The sequence below is a fragment of the Eptesicus fuscus genome, chromosome 6, assembly GCF_027574615.1.
Source record: "Eptesicus fuscus isolate TK198812 chromosome 6, DD_ASM_mEF_20220401, whole genome shotgun sequence".
NCBI classification, from domain to species: domain Eukaryota; kingdom Metazoa; phylum Chordata; class Mammalia; order Chiroptera; family Vespertilionidae; genus Eptesicus; species Eptesicus fuscus.
In genome coordinates, this window is record NC_072478.1 from 70,591,353 (window position 1) to 70,611,208 (window position 19,856).

Here is a 19,856-nt window from a genome sequence, read left to right on the forward strand (position 1 = left end):
TCTGGCTCAGCTCCCTGGGGGTTAGCAGGTGGATCCTGACATGTGATAACATAATAGCAGCTATTAACAGTATAATTGCACCCATTGCCTAGTATGATAATAGACCCCTGGGCTTAGCAAGCAACTCCCACATGCTGGCTGTTATCTTCCACACATCCCATCCATCCCATCCGAGCCCTGGACCGCACTGCTCCCACTATGGGCGATGAAACAGGCTCATGGCTATCTGAATCCAAAGCATGTTGAGGGTGTCCTGTAGTCACCCTGGGTGGGCTGGGAGGACCCAGGCCATAGGGAGAAGTGTCCGCAAGGGTGAGGGGGTGGCCCACAGGGGGAGGCTGCCTGGGATGGGTGTCGGGACCTGCTCTGCACCAGCTGAGCTAGAGGACCTCTCTCAAGAATGGACGCAGGCCCCTGTCCTCGGCCACGCTGGGACCCAGGGAGTGGGGGTACGAGGAGGGCCCAGACCTTCTGAGGACCCAGAAGAGGGGACAGCAGCCCTCAGCCTCCTGGCGCTGGGCCAAAACCAATGTCCCAGGAGTGAGCAAAGACCGTTTGTTTCCAATTTCTCCTCCTTCTGACCCCAATTTCCCTTGGGTCAGCGGCTTATCAGAAAGAGGGAGAGAGGCCGGGCAGCAATGTGTTTCCATTGTTAACAGAGAAATTCAATTAGGGCCGCATTGCAGGAGGAGCGGCCGTCCAGCTGAGCAGGGAGGCTGTTTTCTCTCTTAATTTCTCTACCCGTGGCTCCCTGACCCCTGCCCACACCCTCCTCACGAGCCCGCAGCTCCCACCTCGGTCCCTATCCCTCGCCCTGCCTCTGGCTAGTTCTCACAGGAGATTGGGGGACTGGTGTCACCTCTGCCTGAGGTCATTCTCTGGGGTTCTCTGGGGGGTGTGGTGAGGGCTGAGAACAGAGGGGCTCTCACAGGGTCTGTGTACGGGGGGCTCTGGGCCCCAGCCACCTTTCAAGCACACCGAGTCTTGAAGCATCTCAGTAGAAGCCATGCACACACTCAGGGGCGCAGACCTCCAGAACATTCTGAACTGGGGAGTTTTTCTCTCTGGGCAGACAGGTCTAGGGGCGGGCCACTCCAGCCTGTATGGGGTGGGGGAGCTCATGCACCACCCGCAAGTCAGCCTGGGAGAACAGCACTAAATTTAAGCGTGCCTATTTCTTTCTCCCTGCCTCCTCCCACTCCTGTCCTGCCACCTCCTCGGCTCCTTCCTGCTGCCGTAAACGAGGGCCAAGTTTGTCCTCCATGTCCCACTTCCAGGCAGCGCCCTGGAACCCCACAAGCTCCAGGAGGGTGCTGGGCCCCAGGGGAGACTCAGACTCTGCCCTGACCATGAGGTGAGGGGCTGTGCCTATGTCCCTGCAAATCAGGGAGCAGCCTGGATCCTGGGAGCAGTTTCTGGGCACGGCTGTCTGCACCTGCCTGGTAACTGTGAGCAGATGCCAGCCTTGGGGAGGGACGGGGCCCAGGAGCGTGTGGGGTGTGAGCAGGGGGCACGTGGGGAGACCTGGGGGAGTGTGGGCTGAGTATTTATGGGAAGTAGAGGATTGGCAGGGTGGGGGTGGGGACTCTGAGGCCAAGTTTGGGCTCAGGTTCTCACCAATCTGTGTCTAATAACCAATCAATTTATGTAACAATAAAGTTTACACCCCCAGACGGGACTCCAACTCTTGGCTTCAAACATTTCAGGCTTTTCCAGCATCAGCAGGGTTGGGTTGAGGGTTTTCCAGCTTTGGTCCATTTTCCTGGTCTCCTGAATTGGGAATGTGGGCAAGTGAGGGGGGAACAGGGTGCTCTCTCCTGGGGTGTCCGCCCAGCCACCTCAGTCCCACACAGGAATGGGCTGACCTCTGATCACTGCCCTACCTGCCTGAGCACAGAATGTTCTGGGTCAGGGTCTGCTCTGTGGCCTGCATGGTGCCATGGCATGTGTTTGTGGGCAAGTAAGGGAAGCCTATCTCTGAGCTTCAAAGCACTCAATGGCTCTGCGTTGAGAAATCAACAAGACCAATAAAAATTCAGATGCGCTGGCCATGGAAGACCTGAGGTCAGATGCTCAGGGCAGGTGAGGGTCCTGGGGGTTAGGGGTGGGACCTGTCCCCAGGAGCTCTGCTGCTCTGGCTGGCTGGAAGGAGGAAGGCCAGCAGAGTCTGTTGTGGGCTGTGGGCTGGGGGCCCTCAGCATGTGTGCTGGGCCTGGGTCTCAGCTAAGCCATGGATTCCAGACCTCGTGATAGCAGGAGACAAAGAGGGGGAGGCTGGGAGCAGCAGGGGCTGCCTGGGGCCTTCCAGGGGTTCTAGGACAGACCCTCAAGGCCGAAGAAAGGCAGGTCTCTGGCGGTGGCTTCCTCCTCCTCACCTGTCCTTTCCCTGGGGGACCCGCCACAGCAGTGGGAGGACTCACGCAAAAAGCCGCACAGGCCCTGGGCATGGGGTGGGGAGGGAAGGCCTGAAGCTGGGCTCTGACTGGGTGTATGAGATCGCATGGCTTCCCTCTCCAGCGTGCAAGCGGCCCTCCTCATCCCCATTTACAGATGAGGAAACTGAGGCTCAGGGAGGGAGGGGACTTGCCCTAGAAAGGCAGACTCTCCCACGGGGACAATGTGAGCCCTAAAGCTGCCACGTGGGCAGGAGGGTTCTGGCACCGCTGCCGGGTAATGTGAGTAGAGGCTCTGGCTCTGGGAGGTGCTGATGGCGCCAGGGACTCTCTTGGGCCACAGAGATCACCGATCTTCTCCACCCCCTCCCATGGAGGCTGACTTCCTAGCACCCAATCCAGGCCCAGCACAGAGCAGGTGCTCAGTTAACGCCCGAGGACTGAAGGAAGAAAGCTGCCAGCAGCAGGCGCCCTTAGGCTGGGGCATTGCTGGGCTCAAAGGCCTGGGCAGGAATCGCTGGGGGTGGGGGTGCCGATGCTTGCAGGGAAGAAGACCAGCCCCCGCTGACCCTGGGAGAATGGGGGGTGAGTTCTGTGGGCCAGATGCCTGGTTAGAGCCCTTTTGGGGCCCGTAGGAGTCAGAGCCAAGGCCTCCATCCCATCTCTATCTGACAGGCTGGTTCTGATGACTGAATCACACTCATCCTAAACCCGGGCAGAGTATTGTGAGAGCTTCCTGTCCTCTGGGCAGGAATTGCCCCCCTCCAGCCTGCCTCGGCCCGGCACCAACTTCCCACAGTGCCAGTCTAGCCACAGCCCACTTCTCCCGCCCCAATCTGTCCCCACCGCCAGCCCGCCATTCTCACACCAGCACTTCTGGTCCTTGGCCTGGGAAATGCTGGCTCCAGGTTGGTCCTAAGATGAAGCTTGGATGGTACTCTTTTCTGGGATCCTTCCTGGGTCACCCAGCGGCTCCTGCCTGGAGCGGGGTCACCTCTATGGGCCCGCGGTCCCCTGCCTGCCTGGGCATCAGCGTGAATTATCCTGGGCACAGCCTCCTGTCCCCGGCTGCTCTGCCGCTCTGACCTCACACTGGTGGCCATACCCACAGGGAATGTGTGCTGTCTGGGGGAAGGGGCTCAGGACTCAGCCTGAGTGCTCCACGAAGCACCACGGCAAAGGGAGGGGAGAGGCGCTTCACTGGGTGAGTGAGTGAGCAGGAGAGGCTGTGGTCAGCGCCGCCGGCCTGCTCATTGCCCACCGGCACCCTAAGGCCAGGCTGGAGGCAGGGTGTGAGGTCCCCCCCCCACCACTCAGTGTCCCCTCTGTAACCTGGGGGAAGAGCAGGTCTCCTACAGAGGGGCACTTCTCCGGTCTGCTTCCGGCCCTGGAACCCCTCTCTCCACGGCTCAGCCAAGTCCACTGGCTCTCTCTCCTCAGCATCTCTGGATCTGCCCCTCCCTTCAGCGCCCGCCGACCCGCCCCCCCGCACTGGCCCCCAAGTGTCACCCATAGCTCTGTCCATGTTAATGGCAGCTGGAAATCCCATGGGACTGTGGCCTCCTGCCAGAGCCGAATGGGTGAGGCTACTGGATGACACCGCTGCCCCCTGTGCGCACCCCACACATTTCCTGCTGACCCCCGGCTTGCACACTGCCCATCTGCCTCCAAGCCTTTGTTGTGCTGGGGCCCCTGCCTGGGACACCCTTCCCTTTTCTCTCCCTGACCAGTTCTATCCCCTCCTTTTCCACGTCACCGCCCCAGGCAGCCTCGGTCCTGCTCTCCTCCGCTGCCACAGCCCCTGGGCCTCACTGCGAGGCCACCATGCTGCCCCCCTCCCTGCGGGTCCGTGTCCGCAGTACAGAGAGCGTGCGCAGAGAATGTGTAAAGGATGAATAAACGAACGAATGCAAACATTAAATAACCACAGTGTTAGGTCCCTGAGTTCTTCAATAATTTGGGATCCACCCCCTCCAAACCCCCTTTCTTTGCTGGCACAGCTACCCAGGCAGCCTTGGGCTGACACAGCGGTGGGGACCCACTCCTCCATGGCTCCAGGGCATTTTCAGCGTCTTCCCTATTACTCCCCACCAGGCTGTGAGGTCTGGGGGTGAACTCCCAGGACGGGCACTGGTGTACGTGCAGAAGCCCTCGGAGTGGAGTCCCGTGTACACCCTGGCCTCCTGCTCGCAGGCTGCAGCGGGCCTCCCCTTCCCGCAGCCCGCCCGCCGCCCACCCCGCCTCACCGCTGCTCCCATCCGTGCTGCGCTCAATCACGTGGTCCACCTGGCGCACCCACTCCCCGTTGCACTTGAAGAAGATCTGCGTGGCGGGCACGGCCTTGCACACCAGCAGCACTGGCTTGTTCTTGACGATGTACACATCCTCGGGCTCCACCAGGAAGTTGGGGAGCAGGTCTGGGTTGGTGCCGGGCACCGGGTTGGCCACCGTGGCATTCTGCTGGGCACCTGCAGCAGGGCAAAGGCGGAAGGTGAACCAGGCCTCTGCTGGGCTTTCGGGGTCCTCTGGGGGTTCCCTGCCCATTCAGGGGCAGGGCCAGGCCACGGGAAGCCAGCTGCTGGGGCTGAGGGAGGAGGAAGGCAGGTTGCCACTACCAGCCCAGATGCTAAATGTCCCCCCGCCCGCCTCGGTGTCCCCTCTGTAACCTGCGGGAAGAGCAGCCACACACCCCAGCTGAAGACGGTGGAGAAAAGGAATGAGACAAGGGTGACAGTAGTCAGGCTCGTTTCCACGCTGGCAGGAGTTCTGGGATCTGGCAAGGCAACCCTCTACCCTGGGGTGGGGGTGGGGGCCCAGGGGAGAGCTGGAGGGAGGGAGGGAGGGAGGGGACCCCAGCAGGGTAGGAGTCCCCTCCTCTGCTGCCCTGGCTGCCTCCGGGTTGCTTCAGGGTTGATCCCCATTCCTGGCCCCTCACACAGTAGGTGCTCAGAACATACCAAGTGAATGAAGGAGGGGAGGTGGCACAGCTTACAGGAGAGGCCCCGGGGAGGGCAGGTGCGGTGGCCCAGGCTGCAGGTGGCCCGGGACAGGATGGGAGCCAGGAGAGCGTGTCTGGGAGCCTGAGGGGCCTGGGCCACGTCCCATCCTTCAAGGAGACCTGAATATGGGTTTCCTTCTAATTTTAACTGAAAACCACAACCATCCCACAAGTCATTTGTTGCTAATTACACAGGTAATTGGCTCTGAGGCTTTGGCAGAGGTAAACCCCACAGCAGTGTGACAGGCTGCTAAACCAGCAGGACCCCTGAGAGGGTGGGGGTTGGGGGAGTGGGGGCACCCTCAGCCTCCACACACAGCTGCCCCCCCCCCCACCGGCCGGCCGGGCCGCTCAGGCCTGCAGTGATGTCCCCACCAGCACACACTCACAGTCCACATGGGCCTCTGCCGATTCTGTTCCCTGCTGTGGTGACCTTGGGCGAGTTGCCGTTTTGCCATCTGTGCGATGGAGGCCGGTCTGCCCGTGGTGGAGCCTGGAGCCTCACCAGGTCAGCCTCCTGGCTCCACTGCCCTCCCACAGGCAGCCCCAAACTCACAGAGGGCTTCTAGCGGGGATGCCTGTCGCCTGGTGCTTGGGCCCACCCTCCAGGGAGCGTCCTTGTGGCCCTTCTCTCCTGCCTGCACAGGGACCCTCTCTTTCTAAGGTGGGCGTTGGCCCCCTCCCTCCAAGACTGTGATTTGGGGGCGGGGATCTGCGCTTGGTCCTATAGGCATCCTGGGCCAGGCGGGTGAGCTGGGAATGCCTGCCGAGAGGCTGAGAAACCTGGTGTGACTTCAGGAAAGCCCCCAACCCTCTAGCCTCTTTCCTCACCTGAAGGACAGGGAGATAGTACCCAATTCTTAGGTTCTGAGGATGAAATGGGGAAAAAAAAAAAAAAAAAAAAGCAAGCACTCAGCGTGTGCTCAGTAAATGTTGGCTGTAGCCAATACCCAGGGGTTTTGCACGGATGATGGCCAAGTTCATCTCCCTCAGCTCAGGAACCCGCACAGCAAGCTATTCAGGGGTGCGGGCTGATGAGGAAACTGAGGCAAGAGCTGGCAGGTGCCTTGCCCTCAAGATGGGGGCGGCGGAGATGCGGGCAGAGAGAAGTCATTTAGATATCTTACAAATGGGGACTCTGAGGACCGAGGGGAGTCCCCAGACACCCCAGCTCCGGCCCTGGACTCAAAAAATGTCTTGGAGCAGCCTCGTGCCCCTTTTGTTATTACGTTTGCTTTTCACTGTCACTCAGCAGCCACTTGCAAGTCCCTGACCCAGGCAGCAGGCTAGGCCAGGGTAGGCTGCATCCGGCTCCGGCTGCAAGGTCTAGAGAATGAATTGGATGGTGAGCTTCTGATATGGATTAGGAGTGGGGCCTCTCCGGACATTTATTGGGGAAGCCACAGGACCTCAGCCCACTCCCAAGCAGGGCCTGCAGGAGGCTCAGGGACAGGGGTCACAGGCTCTAGAACGGGTGGGAGCCCCCAGTGGCAGGGCCTGCCGGGGACCTCACCTTGCAGAGACTCAACGTGATGGCCTGTGCCTGTCCACTGGCTGGGGGTGGGTGGGCAGGGGTCCTGGCTGGGGGTGTGGGCGGGGAGTGGGTGCGTGGCCCTCTGGCCTCCCCATCGATCACGGCGCCAAGCACTGCTCACGTCAGCCGCCTGCTGAACCCAGCACAATCCCTCATGTCTACATTTAACTGCTAATGAAAAATAAATGTACTGTGACCAATAAGGGACATAGCTCACTTCTCCAGGGCCTCCGTCATGCCACACTGGTGTGACCGCCCCTCCCCACCCCAGTGGGGGGACTTTTATTGGGTAGAACCCAAGGGGCACCTTCTAGGTTACAGCTATGCCCTCCAGCAAGGACACTCCACCGCCATGGGTGGGGGTGAATTCAGGCCCCGCTGGGTGTCCTCTAGGGGCTACAGAAGCTGCCTGGGCGGCAGAACTGCCTTCCCCTCTGGCCCCTGAGCCCCCTGTGTGACCTTCACCTGCAACCTGCCTGACGCCTCCCTGTCCGGTTAGGCCCCTCGTCTGAACGAAGGCCCAGTGTGAGCCTGAGGTCTCTCCCCTCCACGGTGCAGGCCGCTAGGGTGAGTGCTTCTCTTTGGCAGGAATCCTGTGCTTGTCTATCAGAGACTACACCAGCGGCGCCTGCTCACTGCCAAGTGACCTGTGATCCTTTCAACAGGGCCAACGCTCCCGTTCACCTCAGTCCCCGCCGCTCTCTGTTGTCCTGCCTTGCTTCTATGTCTGTCATCTGCTTGGCTTCCATGGGCATTTCAGAATGGTGCCAGGGCCTTTGGCTGGTGTCTCTGAGCCTTCTGTCCTGGCTCCGTCAAATCTCCTGTGTGGGAACACCACTGACCCCTCCTAGGCACTGCCTCCTCCTCCAGGTCTCTGCCCATGGTCTTCTGTCTGCAACGCCCTTCCTTCCTCCTCTGCCAGCACCTTCCTCCCTTCTCCTCAGGGCCCAACTCCATGGTCACTACTCTGGAGAGAGGGGTCCCCGCCTCACTCTCCCAGGAAACCACACGTACTGTTCCGCCCTCTCTGCCCTGGGCCGGTCCTCACTGGCCCAGTAGCTCCCACCACAGGAGAAGCAAGTGAGTGGCTGAGGCCTCCATCCCCACCACCACACTGTCCAACCCTGGTCCTTGCCACCCAATGCAAGGCTGCCTGGGCCCACGCTAGGGACTGGAGACTTGGAGTGGGGTGCCTGTCGCCGCTCCTTTCGGGGCTGCTGGGGTGACAAACGTGGAAGAAATGCTCTGCCAGGGCAGATGCACCAGGGCTGCAGGAGGCAGGGGCAGGGCCCGCTGGCTCTTCAGGCCCCGCCACTTCCCGAGCCCCACCCCAGCTCTCCAGAGGCTCCGGCCACCACACCGGCCAAGGCTTTCCCGCCCTCACGGACGTGGCCCAGCGCCCCCCGGATTTCAGATGGAAGATCTCCTTCACTCACTAGCGGTCCTGATGGGCTCTTGGTCACCAGGAATTGCAGACGGGGCTGTGTGGATGGCTCAGGCCCCGAAGGGGGAACCCCACTTCTAGTGAGCCCCAGGGCTAGTCTGCTGGCCCCCACCTGTCTCAGGAGGGCATTGGCACCCCTGCTCTGGCTGCTCTATTCAGGGTGGGAGCAACGATCCTGGTCAGGATCTTAGGATCCATTGCTGGCCCTGGGAAGACCGTGTGTGTGTGTGTGTGTGTGTGTGTGTGTGTGTGTGTGTGTGTGTGTCCATGTGTGTAGGGAGGCTGGGGGCCAAGAGAGGATAAGAGACCAGTGGAGTGGACCATGTGGGCCTGCCTCACGTGATTCACCTGGGAACTTCCACTTGCCTTCAAGTTTCGGCAAATGTGTCACCTCCTCCAGGAGGCTTTCCTGGACCTACACTCTTTGTTACCTGCCCAAGTGCCCGCCCTGTCCCCCAAACCTCCCTCCAGGGTACACACCCCATTCAGGACTAGGGTGGATTTATTTGCACATTGCCTCCGCGCAGAGTGGGAACCCAGGTCTGGCCTGGATACTGATGGAGTGTTTGCTGAGTGACTGAATGACCACCCCTTCTTCTCCCTTGAACTCCAGAAGATCTGCCTACGAGTGGTCCTTTTACTCTTGTTCTGTAGGGAGACCCCGAGGGGGTGCAGAGCTGCCCACAGGCAGAGTCACGGGCAGGGAGAGGGCTCTGCACGCGAGGCTGCCCTGCCACACCCCAACATGTCACTGCTCTGAGGTTGAGCCCCCCTTTCTCACCTGCAGTCTGGGATGATAAGACCTCCCCGTGTAACTCTGCGGCCCAGGGTAGGTGTGAAAGTGCTTTCGAATGTTTTATTTTTAAAGGCACCATGAAAATATGAGGTGTGATTAATCAAGCTATTAATGAACTTGTATTTACTGAGTGAGCACTCAGTCCCTGGGAGCGGGTAGGCAGGCTGGGGGCAGGGTGTCACACCACTGCTTCTCGGAGCAGCCATGCCCAGCTCCTGCCCGCCACCTGCTCCTCCTCCTCCTAACAGCCCATGCTGGCGGAGGGGCGGCAAGCCCCTACTTATTCCACTTCCCTGAGAATGTTCTGGATTTGACATGCGGTGGGGGAGGGGGCTGGAGGCCCAGCAGCCTCCGTCTTCCAGACCAGAACAGCCTGACCCTTTCCCGGCTGCTTGTGCAGCACGGAACCCCCTCAGCCGGGCGCCTGGCTCCAGCCGGCCGTGGCAGGTGTGCGTTTGATCCGCGTGGGGCCCAGGCAGGGAGAGCAGAACGCCAGAGGCCAGCGCCCTGTGACCTTCACCTCGTGTTGGAGGCCCTGAGCGGCTGCTGGCCTTGCCTCTAGGACCCCCTCCATGTGCGCCCTGTGGGGAGGCCTCTTGACTGTTTGCAACTCCTCAAGGGCTGTGGACATGCTGTTCCCAGCTCTGACCCCTCCCCCTTCAGCTAACAGCACTGGCTTTTCTGCAGAAAATGCCCACTCCCACCCCATTCGGGCCATATCTGCCTGGGTGACTTCTACTCGCCCTTCAAGTCCTGCTCAAACACCCCTTTCCCAGGGAGCCCTCCTGACGCCCAGACAGAGCTGGCCACACCTCCCCTGAGCTCTCACAAGCCCTGATCGAACTTGCCTCAGCACCTCACCCATCATATTGTCACCGTTTCTGCATCTGTCAGCACCTTGAGGGCAGGGACTGAATGGTGACGCCCCCCACCCTTCACGCATCCCTATAGACTGGCCAGGGTCTGACACAGTGAGTGCCCAGCGAATGTTTGTTGAATGAATGTTGAACAGCATTATCCCATCCAAGCCCAGAGCCCAGAAGGGAGGATGGAAGTGGAGGACACACATTCAGATCTGGCTGGGAGCTAGCTCTGCTCATCTTCCAATCAATCAATCAATCAATCAACCAACCAACCAACCAGTCAACCAGTCAATTTCAGAAGCCAGTGCTGGACTCGGGAAGCAGAGGCTGATGTGCAGGAGCCGGTGGGGCTGCAGGGATGAGACAGGTGGGGGAGTAGGGATTCCCGTTCTCCTGCACCGGTGGTCTGAGATGGCTTCATGGGTTATTTTTTAAGCTCAGGACAGTCTATAATGAGGGAGCGTCACTCAGGGGCTCTGAGGAGCAGAGACGGAATCCCTGCTTGCTGTCAGACAGACAGACAGACAGCTGTGGGGGCCTGGGGAGTGAAGGAACGGTAGGTGGGAGGCCCCGAGATGACAGATTTGGGGGCCACACAAAGAACCCTGAGGTCCCAGGAGGCAACTCATGGACCTGCCTGGAGGTGACAGCAGGATGCCATGGGCCTGAGCAAGCTTGGTGAATTCTTCCAAATCAACACAAAACCCTGTGCCCTGCCTGCCAGCAGCTCCATGCAGGACCCTGCTTCTCAAGCCTCAGTTTCCTCATGTGGGGCGCACCCTGCACCAGGACCCGGTGGGTCAGGACTGCTCCCTGCCCAGGGTCTCGAGGTGCCCGCCCCTCCTACCCCCTTTCTTCTCCCCTTTGGTCTATCCCTTAGTCATCTGTCGCCCTGCCTGTTGCTCCCAACAGCAAGGGCTTCCTGGAGGGCAGGGGCGGGTCTGCGTCCAGGCTCTTCTGCCCCAGAGGGTGTTCAGGGCACAAGAGGATGCCTGCAGTCTCTCCAGCCCAGGGGTGTGCAGCAGGTGCAGGTGACCGGGTGGGGGTGACGGCCCCTCATGGTGTCCCTATGAAAGGAGGACTGCTCTCCTGACCTGTGCTCACACACATGCGTGTACAGCCCTCTGGTTTCCATGGTAATGTGTCTGTGAAAGTGCCAGAAGCAGCAGCCACCTCCCTAAGTCACCCTCTTCCCCGGCGGGCTCCAGGGGTCCACCCTGTCACAAGGACAGACACAGGGACCACGAGGAAGACATGCATACAGGCTAACCTGCTAAGGACATAGAGGGCGGGGGTGTGTGTGGAGAAGGTGCCACCTCACCAGCTCAGAAGACCGTCACACTGAGCGGGGTGCATGGCTGGGCACCTCTGCTGCCACCGGTGCACAGACCGCACTGCACTCAGGAGCCTTTGGCCAGCCCTCAATTTGCAGACGAGGACCATGAAGCTCAGGACTTGCCTAAGGTCACACGGTCACAGAGGGCAGAGGGGGCACAGGATAGGCAGGGGTCTGGGTGTCTCCTAGATCAGTGTCTGGCCTGCCCACCCCACCGCCCTCTGCTCACTCCATTTACTCCCTGACCCCGTTTCTCCAACCCTCCCGCCGATCCCAGTCCTGGGCCTTTGCACCTGCTCTTCCCACTGCCCCCTGCTCTTCAGGGACGCTAATCCCTTCTAATCCCTCCGCTCTGGCTCCACTCCAACGCTGCCTCCCGGCAGAGGCTCCCCGTGACGGCCGCGGCCCCTCCCCTTTCCTGTCTGTTTTCCTGATAGCACTCACCACCATCTGAAGCCGTCTTGTTCCTGTCTGTGTCCCCTTCCCCTGAAATGGGTCACAGCAATGGGGACCACACTTGTCTTCACTGCTGTAGTCCAGAACCCGGCACAGGGGCTGGCACCAAGCAGGTGTTTGGTAAACATGCACCGGAAGCACGAATGAACAAATGCGGGTCTTCCCGCTCTGTGCCCAGAGCCCACACCCAGTGTCGTACCTCTGCCATCGCTCAGAGCCCCCAAGCCCACCAGAGACTTCAAAATTGCTGGGATGCCTGGGGGTGAGTGCTGTGATGGGGCAGGCCCCAGGAACGCCCTCCCAGGGCCCCTTCCTGCCCCAGGGCCTTACTTCAGGCCAGAGAAATAGTTAATAAAGCTGAGGCCTAAATAAGCATTTGATTAACAAACGATAAAATAGCTATTGTGTCCCTGAATTAAGCTATAATTGTGGCTGATAATTGGCTGGTTAGAATTTAATAAGCTGCAATTAAATAGAATGGAATCCAAGGTAATTATGTGGTCGCACAGCCCACGGAGAACTGGGGAAGGAAGGCTTTCTCCTGCTTTGGGCTCTTCTGCTGGTGCAGTGTATGCTGCTGTGGTGTTTCTGGTGTGTGTGTGTGTGTGTGTGTGTGTGTGTGTGTGTGTGTGAGAGAGAGAGAGAGAGAGAGAGAGAGAGAGAGAGAGAGAGAGAGAGAGAGGACGGTAGGTCTCTTCCACCTTTCACCTGGCAGAGGTAGCCGGTGGGCCAGGCCCAGCTCATTCACCACCACTAGGCTCTGAGTCCGGGCAGCCCAGCTGAAAGAGACATAGAAGGTCTCCTGGCACCAGTCCCTGCAGGCGGTGGACCTCCTGTCTTCCTAATGAGGAAACTGGGCTCAGAGAGGGGGAGGACTTGCTCAAGGGCATACAGCCATCAGTGGCCAGGCTGGGCCAGATTTCCCAGCTTGCCAGTGGAGCAAAGGTAACTCAGACTGGCCAGCAAGCTGGAGGCTGCGCCCCACCCTACCAGGTCCCCAGGCACACACCCCCATTTCCATTCATGTCCTTCACCAGGTAGACATATAAGCTAAATAAGACAGTATGACTGTTCCACACACGCACCCCTGAGACCAAGTGCTCCCCGCCCCATCTCCATTCCCCTCTCCCAAGGCTGGCCCCCCCACCCGAGGCCCTGGGGGCTGCAGAGCTGCCAGTGGCCTCAGGGCAGCATGCCCTCCCCCACCCCAGTCCCCAGCAAGTCATCGGGGATGATGAATGGCATTGCCAACTTGCCGTTTATGACCCATCAGCATTTTTACACTGTTGCTGGCAATTAATTTAATTAAAGACCCTGTCCCAGATATGGAGGCATTTCATATCTCACTGGTTTAATGGGAGCCTGGCCAGAGCCGGAGCCGGGTGTGGTCCAGGAGCGGCTGCACTGGTCCCCAACCTGGCTCAGCCTGGCAGGCACAAAGCAGGCAGTTGTGGCCCTGGGACGAAGCCAGAGACAAGAGGGAGGCCACACAGTGACCTGCCATTGGGAGACACTGCCCACCCATGCACACCCACAGGGGTTCTCACACACGTGCTCGTGTGCACATGCTCACACACGCACGCACATAGTATGTTTTCCTCATGGCACTCACCACCATCTAATGTTACATGGATTGTCTTACTTAACTCTCATGACCATTCTAGGAGCCAAAGAACTATTTTAAGTTTCCAACTTCTGGAAAATGAAACGGAGGCATGGAGAGGTGGAGTAAGCAGTGAGGGCTGGATTCCTACCCAGGCAGGCTGGCTCCAGGACCCCCAGGCTCCTAACCAGGGCACAGGCGGTCAGCCAATATGTGATGGACACAACGAGCCAGGTGCTGTGCGAGCCACAGGCCACACACCTGCGCCCGAGATGGACTCCAGTCTCCGCCCCACGGAGTGTCCAGTGGCCACAGCCCCACCCGGCAAGCCCTGGGCACACAGCATCCCAGAATCAAGCTCACCATTTCTGGGCACACACATCAAGCCCCTTACACACACACTGGCATGCCACCACTGCCCACTGTCCTCCAGGCTAAATTTGGCTGGGACAGCTGATGCCCTTACCAGGATGGTGACCCAGCAGCTCCTGGTCACCAGTCACCCTGTGACCTGATTCTCAGCAGCTGGCCCCTCCTGGACACCTTCTCTGACAGGAAATCCAGGTGCAGATCCAGCACCCACAGGCAGCAGCTCCTCCTCTGCTCCTCGTCCATGCAGCCACCTGGCTGTGCGCTTCCCTCTCCTGGGGAACCTTGCTTCCTTGCCCCCTGCCCCTCCCCCATGCCAGCCTCCTGCTATGGCTCCCCAACCAGGGCCTCAGCTCTCCTCTCTGCTGAGCTCCATCCTGGCACTTTCTCTGTCTCTGGACGTTCCCTAGAACCTCACAACTGCCACCCCAACTTGGGCTCAGCAGCTCCTCGAAACCTCAGTTTGCTCTGTCAGCAGGGCCATGCCCCCCAGGAGCCTCAAGGGGAGTCTCACAGCCTCCTGGCTCCCCAGCCACACACTCCTGCAGCCCAGCGCCCCCATGCCTCTCCTACCCACCCCCTCCTCTCTCATTTCATGGCTACCCACGTCACTCAGCCCCCCATCACTCAACCCTCCCCCTGCACTACCAACGTGCCTTCCTGTGACCACCTGCTGGCTTCAGTGCCATTGTCAACTATGCCACCACAGGCTATTTCTGGAAAGAAAAATCTGATCCCACACTTCAAACCCCTGCAAGGGTTTCCAATGACTGCAGGGTAAAGGTCAGCTCCCCACACCCCCACACCCCCAAACTCAACTCAGCAGCCTTATCCCTGGACACCTACCCACAGCTTGCAGCCAGCTCGGTGCATCCACTAATCCCCTCTTCCTGCACAATGGGCCCCTCACCCTAACTTTTCCCTGCACCTGCAGGGTACCCTGCCCACTCCCAATGGCCCCCAGTCCTGTTTATTCATAATTCAAGGTGTCACCTCCTCCAGATGCCCTCCCTGGTTCCTCTTCACATGCTCCTCTGGCTCTGTGGCTGACAGATGTAGGCTGGTTGGGGGGTGGGGGGCTGCCTCCTCCATCAGACTGTGCACCCTCAAGTGCATGCAGCAGGCTCCAGCCACCTCTTCTCAGCAGTGTCCAACTCAGGGACTGGTAAGTTGGGCGTCAGGGACTATGGTTGAGTTGAAGTGCTCCCCCGAGTCTTTGCAAGCCCTGGAGTGGGCATTGTGTCCTTTCTGCCCCGTCAGCAACTGGCCCACGGCACATACTCCCTGAGGGACAGGGGAAGAGACCCCACTTGGGCATCAGGGGACTGGGTCTCCAGTCCTTACCCACTCTGCCTCTACCTGGATGTGTGGCCTTGGGCAAGACACTGTCCTCTCTGGGCCTCAGGAAAGTCAGGGTGGCAAACTCAGCTGCCTTGGGGCTGGTGGGGCTGGAACGGTAGAGAGTAAAGTGCCTGTCCGAAGGGTCAGCTCAGCCCCGCCAACTGCTGCCACCAGAGGCAGGCCAGCCAAGAGGTGCCAGATACTTTCCTTTCAGGAGAAGCTGGAAATCCATTTTTATGTGAAACTTCCTGTTTAAAATGATGTCAACTAATTTAAACATTTAGACACTGCGTGGGCCAAACAAGTTGGCAAGCCAAAGCCAGACTGGACAATGTCCAAGGTCTCCTCTGACTACAAAGCTAAGGATCGGGGTCATACACAGCCGGGCGAAGTGGGGAGTCCCCCTCCAACACGACTCTGGTCTCCTCCTCCTCCCCCACTCTCGCCATCCTTGCCAGCATCCCATCACCCTTTCTCCTCCCCAGGACCCCTCTTCATCACAGCCTCCAGAAGGAAGTCCCCTGGCATCTGGGCAGAGGCTGGAGGGGCCATCTGTCCATCACCCCAGGTGGTTGGGATTTAATCGACAGCACAAGCTACACCCTGGGCTGAGACCTGAGGGTCTTAGAAAGAGCTGTTCCCTGCTTGAGAAAGGGGGCAGGCTGTGGGCTGTCCTGCCTTGCCTGCCTTTGCCGGGGCCTCAGATCCTGACCCAGGAGAAGGCTGCTGGAGACAGAGACACAGGTAGGCAGGTGTGTGTGTGGGAGTGGGGGGGAGGCAGGGTGGGAGGGGAGAAAGGCACTCCACAGGGGAGACCCCCTGCAATGACCCCCACAAATCTGGGAGGGCAGGAGCCCAGGCCTGGCTGTGGCCTTCTAGTTGGGAAGAGGGTGTTTGGCCACGCCCATCATACCTGGGACAAGACAGTACTGAGCCCTCACCCCATTTTAATTACCTGCTGTCCAAATAATTACCAGCTTGTTTATTTCACTTAATGGCAGCCATATTTTTTCTCCTGATATTGATTTCGTGTTTTCCTGGTTTGTTCATTATCTTTCCTGCCCTTAATGGGCTCTGAGGTCTTGCAGGTGGATGAGAGGGGGCTGGAGGAAGTGGGGGCCGGGCGGGGCGGCAGGAGGGATGAGGGGGAACACACGGAGCAGAGAGAAGAGAGGTGGCCTTGGCCTTGCTGTGCAGCCTGAGGCAAGCCACTGCCCTCCCTGGTTCTTGAATCCCAGACCCCCAGGTCCCTGTACACCCTCTCGTTCTTGATGCAATGGGTGGGACGTTTTAAAATGAAAACAAGGAGGGAAAGGGCAGCAGAGGAGAGAGAAACTGATGTACCCCTCCCAGGGCCCCTACAGGGATGGGCAGATGAAGACAAGCCTGAGGGTAGAAGGGATATGGGGAGGGGTGGGCGCTGGGGCAACACTAATGCCAGAATGAGGAAGGGGGGTGCTCCTGGAGGCCAGCTCGGAAAAGGCTGCAGTGCGGAGGCCGCTGCTTGGCTGGAGCTTGGGAGAGGCCTCTTTGTCCCGTGTCCCCCAGGTCTGATGGGGAGGGAGCAGGAGCCTCCGCCCTCCCTGGGCCTGACCTTCATCCTTGGCCTCTGCCTCACCTGCCTGCCATCGCCATGGAAACGTGGGTGATGCTGTGATGTCACCCGGGCTGTGGAAGAGCAGCTCATTTCTCTGATATGCAGGGGGACAGTAAGGAGAGATGGGGGCAAAGGGAGAGGGAAGGGCCAGGGCCTCTTTGGGTGAAGATTTAGAGCCTCTTGAAGGTGTCATTAGCTCTTAACAAATCACTAATATTGCATGAATATTTAAATCTTAATAAAAAAGGGCCCCGCGAGTCTCTGTGTGGGTATTTATTGCTATTGGGCTGGAATGCATAAAAGTTGGTATCGGTCTGATTGAACCGCTGCTATCACCACAGCTAAATGGGTAATTGGGAGTGAGAGACGCTATCAGTGGATATAAATTATATACAGTAAACCAAGGGCATTAACTAGGGGTTTATTATCAATTATCTCTGTGCTTTAAAACGAACTTTAAGTATATTAATAAGAAGTTTACCGGACTTAATGAATGGAGGGAAGCTAAAGCTGCTGAGCCCCCCCGCCCCCACCCCAAGGGAGGCCCTGGAGGAGGGCTCACAGGTCAGTGTGGGGCCACACACACCAGCTGTCCTGCTTGGTCCAGCGGGACAACGGTCAGCCCCTGAGGCCAGCCCTGACCTCTTCTGAACCTCCACTGCAGAGGGGGGCACTGGGTGGGGATGGGCACCCCGGCCGCTGTGTGGAGAATCAGCTGGAGCCTGACTCTAGCTGGACATGGACAAGGCAGACCGTCATTGCCCTTAAGCCAGAACATGGGCGCTGCCATTAGAGCAGCACAAATGGAGTGGGAGGTCGAGAGGTGTGCGCAGCTGGGTGGGGTGGGAGTGGGGGTCAGCTGCCCCTGTGGGGCGGGCAGGACATTTGTGTAGAGGGCCACATCCACCCCCTGCTGAGATGCACACTCAGCCCACAAGCCAGCTCACTTCAAGGTCAGCACGTTCACCCCCCAGCAGCCTCGGCTCCCTCTGGGGTCTGTCACCAGGCCTGTGCCCCTTCAACCTGGTGTCCTCAGCCTCTCCTGACAGGCCCTGGGCTGTGGCCTGCATTTGTCAAGGAGGGCAAACCCAGGCCCCTCTTTCAGGAGCTCACCCACTGGTAGGAGACAGACATAGGCTAGGTGTCAGCGCAGTAAGTTCAAGGTTACAACTCAGGCAGTTCTGTCAGAGAAACACTGGTGGCAATGAGAACACATAGCTAGGGCCTGACCCGAGGCATACAGGAGGTGGAGTTATCAAGCTGTATAAAAGGCCTCGATGGCCCAAGGGTCTCCAAGGATGCTCAACTCTCCTCCACCAAGGATTAGAAAACACTTGTTTAACTCTTAGACTCCATCACCCTGCTCCTGCTCAGCCCTTACTGCCTGGCTTTCACCTCCACCTCTTCAATGAAACCCCTTCTCCCATTTGCCAAGGACACGTCCATCTGATTCAAGATCCCTTGCCTTCAGGACTCTGCTGAGCTTCTCCCTGCCACGGTCCATCTGGTCTGCTTTTCCTGGCTCCTGCAGAATGGCAGGCTTCTGCCCCAAGAACCTCAAGGCAGAAGGTTCCAAAATCCCCACTGCAGGACTTTGGGGCCTATCCTTACAGGACGTTTCCTCTCAGCTCTGCCACATGGTCACCCCCAATGGTCATTTCCCTGTGTAAACAGCACCATCACTGCCCCAGCTGGAAACCGGCTGGATCTGCCTCTTCCGTCCCATTTTCTCCTCTCCCTTCAGGTGTCACAGGCCACTGTTCTCTCAACTCAGCATCTAGCATCTAGCTTCTCATCTGTTCTCCTAGCACTCTAAGTTCAGTCCTGCCTTGGAGCCACTGTACCTGCTGTTCCCTCGGCCCAGGATGCTGTTCCCACTGATGCTATAGCTCATTCCTCATGGTTCAGATCTCCGCTCACAACACCTCCTCAGAAAGGCTTTCCCTGAGCGCCCCATCTAAAACAGTCCCTCTCTAGCGCCTGCCACCTCTGCAAGGTTCCCTGTCTGGCTTGTTTCTTTGTTGTCCATCTGCCTGGAATAGGACGGGAAGCTCCAGGAGTGGATGGCCTACCTGTCTCATTCACCTGGAACAGGGCGTTGCACACCAGAGGCCCTCACTACATATTTCTGAGTGAAGGAATGAGGATGTTTCTGGAGGCTCTGCTCTGTGCCAGGGCCTGAGTCCTGTGGGCTTAGGGGATACTCACTTTCCCAGGGAAATCAGCATGTTTGTATGCAGCATGTATGCCCAGCCACAGGGGCAGCGGGGCAGGGAGGAGATGCGGCTGCCTTGGGAAAAGGCAGGGGTCCCAATGGGGCATTCTCGGCTGGGGGAATAGGAGAAGCAGGACATAGCTGGTGGCAGCATGGGCTGGGTTAGAAAGAGTTTGAATCTGTGCCAGGACACTGAGCATGAGAAGCAGAGAAGGTTCTGGAGCAGGAGTCAGAGAGCTGTAGAGAGGAGAGTGAAGGCCACTGAAACAGCACACAGGGGCTGCCCGACCTGAGCGGATGGTTGGAGAAGAGGAGCAGATGTGAGAAGCATCTGGGGGCCGGTGAGGAGAGTGACCATCCTGGCTGGGAGGCAGGCAGGGGGCAGCAGAAGATGACTCTTTCGTTTCCTGCCGGTTGAGTGGGTAGATGGTGCTGTAGCCAGATAAATAACTGGAAAAGCCTTGGCCCACTGCTGGCACTCAGGGGAGGCCAGACCGGTGCTCTCTGGCAACCTGAGAGAGCCATCAACTCAGCCTGCCATAAGCCCAAGTTTGTAATGACCGCTGTGTGTCAAGAGCACTGGGCCGGGAGTCCACAGCTCTGACCACTGTGCCTCACGGTGCACAGGGCAGGTCTTAGGCAAGTCGCTGAACCTCAGCCCTGCTTGGGCCTCCGTCTTCCAGCTGGCACAACAGGAGACCAGGCTGGCTTCCAGAGGCTGCAAACCGCTGGTCCACAGGTTTAAACCAACATTTAAAGACTGGGAAGTTCACACAAACAGTGGTTCCCACCTCCTGTTGAGGAAATGGAGGATGGGGCCACACCAGGCCCAGGCTCCCCTGAGCCACAGCTGGTACACTCTTGAGAGCTTGTTTGGAGGTTCTAGCAGGGGAGCACAGCTACTCGTATAC

At 58.8% G+C, this 19,856-nt stretch overlaps 1 protein-coding gene across 1 annotated transcript in view; it reads right to left on the reverse strand.

Moving 5' to 3' along the window:
• Positions 1-19,856, reverse strand: part of UNC5A (unc-5 netrin receptor A) — a 56,060-nt gene that overhangs the window by 9,199 nt on the left and 27,005 nt on the right. Inside the window, exon 2 of the mRNA XM_008142898.3 lies at positions 4,640-4,861. Coding sequence (XP_008141120.1) covers positions 4,640-4,861 — 222 coding nt within the window. The remainder of the gene's footprint in view (positions 1-4,639; positions 4,862-19,856) is intronic.